The sequence below is a fragment of the Anopheles aquasalis genome, chromosome 2 (assembly GCF_943734665.1).
Source record: "Anopheles aquasalis chromosome 2, idAnoAquaMG_Q_19, whole genome shotgun sequence".
NCBI classification, from domain to species: Eukaryota; Metazoa; Arthropoda; class Insecta; order Diptera; family Culicidae; genus Anopheles; species Anopheles aquasalis.
Genome location: NC_064877.1, coordinates 29,327,712 through 29,331,658, shown reverse-complemented (window position 1 = coordinate 29,331,658; position 3,947 = coordinate 29,327,712). Strand labels below are relative to the sequence as shown.

The window sequence follows — 3,947 nt, the reverse complement described above, 5'->3', positions numbered from 1 at the left end:
GGCTGCTGATGGTGAAAGGAAATTTATGGTTTCCACTAAAAAACGATTCCCCCATGATGCCCACGAAAATTGTAATCGCAAATGCTTAGCAGCATGCCGAGATGGTGGGAGGAGGTGGTGGGTGCGGGTGGTCGTTGCGCTGTTCGCGCATTTCGGTCGACGCGCTCGAATTCCGAAACCAGAAACAGCGAACCCGTCCCGTCCGATGGAATGCGCTGGTGTTGTTGGCACCGGCTAGCCAGTGGCCGTCAGCATTCTAAACTTTTCCGGCTCCCTTGAGAGAGCGATAGAGAGAGAGAGAAAAGGAGCAAAGGGTTTCGCGTCTCGGACCCACCACCAGGTGCTGGCGCGGGGTGTGTGGTGCTTAGAATAATTCAAAAGTGAGGTTATGTTGAGTGAAGCGAAGCGGTGGAACAGCTGGAGTGACGAGGTACAGCAGCAGCACCACCACCATCACAACAACAACTCTCGGTGAAGCAGGTGGAGTGGTGGAGTGAGAACTTTTGTGGTTGTTGTCCTGTGATGGTGGCCATTGTCCGGGACCTTACACAACGCCGCCGACCCTTTTTGATTTCGGCTACACGCTCACACACGGCACACAAAGAGGCACGCCGTGAATGGCCAGAGCAAAATGGCCTAAACACAAGATGACACAAGAGCAAAGTAGGCTACGGTGGGTAGTGAGCATGCAATGCCGCTGTCGGCTCCTGGTATTTATGCTGTTATGGTAGGCGCTGACTTGGCCACGGGAGAGGGCACGGTAAATCATGACAGGACTTTTATAATTCTCGCAGAATTTATTACAGTTTCATTAAATAAATCGCATTCACCGTCTGGAGCACCGTTCCGTTTTTTAGAAGCCATGGCAACGAACTGTTGGGCTTTCTAGGTGCTTGAGGTTCTTAGGCTGGAGCGCGATAATTGACGTGACTAGAGCTATTTGTTCCGTTGGCAGTCTCACTGCGTCCGTTTACAGCTGCTGTTGTTGCTGCTGCACCACAAAGGAAATGCTGTCGAAGATGCCCAGTCCTTTGGGGCAGGATGGATAGAGCCGCAAGCAGTCATGTTGCTGTCTGCCGCGCTCTTGTGCCAACCGGTACACTGGATCGATGGCTTCGGAAGGGTTTGGTCTGGAAGTAAACAATGTTTTGGACAATAATCAGAAATGATCCGAATGGTCATCATAACAGTGCACAATAAGGGATCATTTTCTTGGTTTTTAAATCTGTTTCTAACATTGATTTTATCAGTAATTTGTCTGCTACTAGTCTGCTACTACCGATATACCAGGTGTATGCATATGAAACCGACCTTTTTGTTTAGCGAAAAAACGCGTATTCTTGGAAAATGGTGAAAAATTATTCTCCAAAGTAATGGAAATCGTTAGTTACACATTTCAACTATATCTTAGGCAATTTTTGGATGCCTAACCTAAAAAACCGCCAATCTGTACAATTTTTTTCAATTTTGTCGTTTTGGATATTTTGGTTAATTTTATTCACAAGTTTCGGTCGAAATTGATTGATTGTTGTTTGTAATGATCATTAGTAACCGTTTTGGCCAATAAGGCCTGTTATTTAATGACTTCTAACATTTTCGATGGTTGGTTCTCTTTGGTTGGTGGGTTCTCTCATCAATATCACTACTTTTAAAACTTTTAAACCGCACTTTGCACTGTGTTTCAGTGAGAGCATGCCCACCGTAACCTTCAATAAAAATTTAATGCGATTCAGCAGCCGATTTTTTGAGATGGAGGCAAAGAAAGAACGATGTCGGCGAATCGCAGTTTTTGAGAACGGAATTTGCCACTTTATATGCAATGAAAATATTTGTTATGGTGTTACATTGGAAAAAGCGTACACGGATTATGTTTAACGGATGCCTATTGAACAAATTAAAATACTTAGACTGGCTTAAAATCTCCATTTGGCGTAGCTTTAGAGCGAAAAAGTCGGCTTCACCTGGTAATCTTCCTACGAGACTATCTGCAACACGGCAGCATGTATAACAGTCCAGGAATAGTCTCTTACCATTCTCCAGAAACATGAGATGCCTTTAGCTCGCCTCAGGTTAAACTTAAATTGCTTAAAGTGTCCTCGTAGTTCCCTCGCACTCCCGTTAATTACGCTTAAATCCCATATGAAAAACAAACAAAATCCATTTCAACACCGAAATGTGTGAAACGTCATGTTGATCGGGCGTTGAAAAGCGCTTTCGGGAGCCTGTGCCATGGCCTGGTTCAGCCTCCGGGCCGCTAGGTGTGAAACGAATAAATTCGCCAAACTCAACAGCATCAAAGGCTCATCCCTCTCCCACGGGTTTCGGCCATCCTTCCGACAGCACGCCAGAATCGCTTAACATTCCCGGGGCCTTCGATCGAAAACAGAACCGATTAAATCGGATACATCCTGACGGCCAACCTGACGGAGCTGCATCGAATTAAGCGTGTCACGCGACGGATTGCGTGTCGGACCGGCACACATACACGAAAAGCCAAGCCCCTGGAAGCCACACGGACATGCACTTCCACCCTCTTCCCCCACGGGGCGGGTCATCCGCCACAATTTGTCCGCCATTAAATTATTTGGCTTCGGTCACAATGAATGCTCTCGGAAATTATTTCTTCGCCCATTTCTACTTTCATTTTCCTCGTCGTTTGACAATTTAACATCGAGTGGGGCAAAGAAGAAAAAAACACACCCAGAAAAGCGGCCAAAAAGGGCGTCGTCTCCGTCAATCACACCAATTTGGCAATAATTTCATCCGAAAAAAATTCCTCTCACGGGTACTCACGTGAAAATCACATCGATTATTTCGCCAATCAGTCCGTTATGGGCGAACGGTGTGGCGGCGACCTCGCAGATGGCCCGCAGCAGACAGGCCCGACCGTTGCGGCCAACGCTCCCCGCAATGGCCCCGTCCGATGGTCGGTCGAAGGAACGCTCGAGTACAGCGTAGAGGGCCGCTCGAGCCGCGTCGGGCTGCTGGGGCTGGTCGAAGGCACGATTGTTGAAGATCGTTTCGGGGGTCGGATAGATAATGTTGGCTGGAATACGGTAGCTGGCCTGCAGGTTGTACGTGTTGACGATGACCCGGGGCAACGGATGGTGGAAGTGGATAGGGACAACGATCCCAAACACTGTTTTCGCCAGACCACCATTAATGGGATAGTTGAGCCACCGTTTGACGCGCTCCTCGGGGACCGGGTGTCCCGCACGGTCCGTGGTGGTCAATGCGGCGACGCACCAACCCATCATCGTCATCAGCAGCAACAACGTGCGTGGAAGGAACATTTCCGTTACGCGACAAACCGGAGCGGAGGTGGAAAATTACTCTTTGAATCGTCGCGCGCGCGCGCGCGCAGGCGTTCCACCGGTAACTGGGCGACTGCCACGAAATTGTGGCCTCCCTGGAGCTACAGATCGGCCACAGCGAGCGTACGCCACGCCACGCAAAGTGATCGCACTTGGCGCCAATTAGTTGTGTCAACAGAGGGACAGATTACAAAGGGCCACTTGTCGGACTGCGGAGCGACTGTCACAACGGCGACACCGAAATGCTTGACTCGAATTCGGGAACTGGCGGGAAAAGGGGGGTGGCAATGGCGTCTCCCATCAATACGATCGCACAGAGCAACACTTTCTTCGAGATGTCTGAGCAGCAGCAGCATGTAATCAGTTCAAACCCCATCCATCGAGTGCTCGTCAACGGGGTCGGTCGCTCGGTTTCCGATAAACATACAACACGCTAACTGGTGCTCCCTGGGCCACCCGGGCCATTAGCCATTTGACGACGTAAATGTAAATAAGCCGTGTTTGTGCACGAGCTTTTTCGGTTCTTCCTCAGCTTCCATCTCGCATCTCGCGCGGCGATCGACGGCCAGTACGTGAGGGGAGAAATTGGGCAAACAAATAGCTGTTCGAGTGATGTGTGAGCAAGCGCGAGCG

General features: G+C 49.5%; 1 protein-coding gene across 1 annotated transcript; it reads right to left on the bottom strand.

Moving 5' to 3' along the window:
* Positions 1–970: 970 nt before the first annotated feature.
* Positions 971–3,257, bottom strand: LOC126572953 (uncharacterized). Its single transcript, XM_050232690.1, has 2 exons — positions 2,794–3,257; positions 971–1,130 (listed from the first exon to the last, which is right to left on the bottom strand). Exons 1-2 carry the CDS (start codon positions 3,255–3,257, stop codon positions 971–973), a joined length of 624 nt encoding a protein of 207 aa, XP_050088647.1.
* Positions 3,258–3,947: the final 690 nt, after the last annotated feature.

Coding starts and splice junctions, on each gene's coding strand:
- LOC126572953 (XM_050232690.1), bottom strand. CDS start 3,257: ATGATGGGTTGGTGCGTCGCCGCATTGACCACCACGGACCGTGCGGGA. Junction 1,131..2,793: donor ATAATCGATGTGATTTTCAC/GTGAGTACCCGT, acceptor GTTTACTTCCAG/ACCAAACCCTTCCGAAGCCA.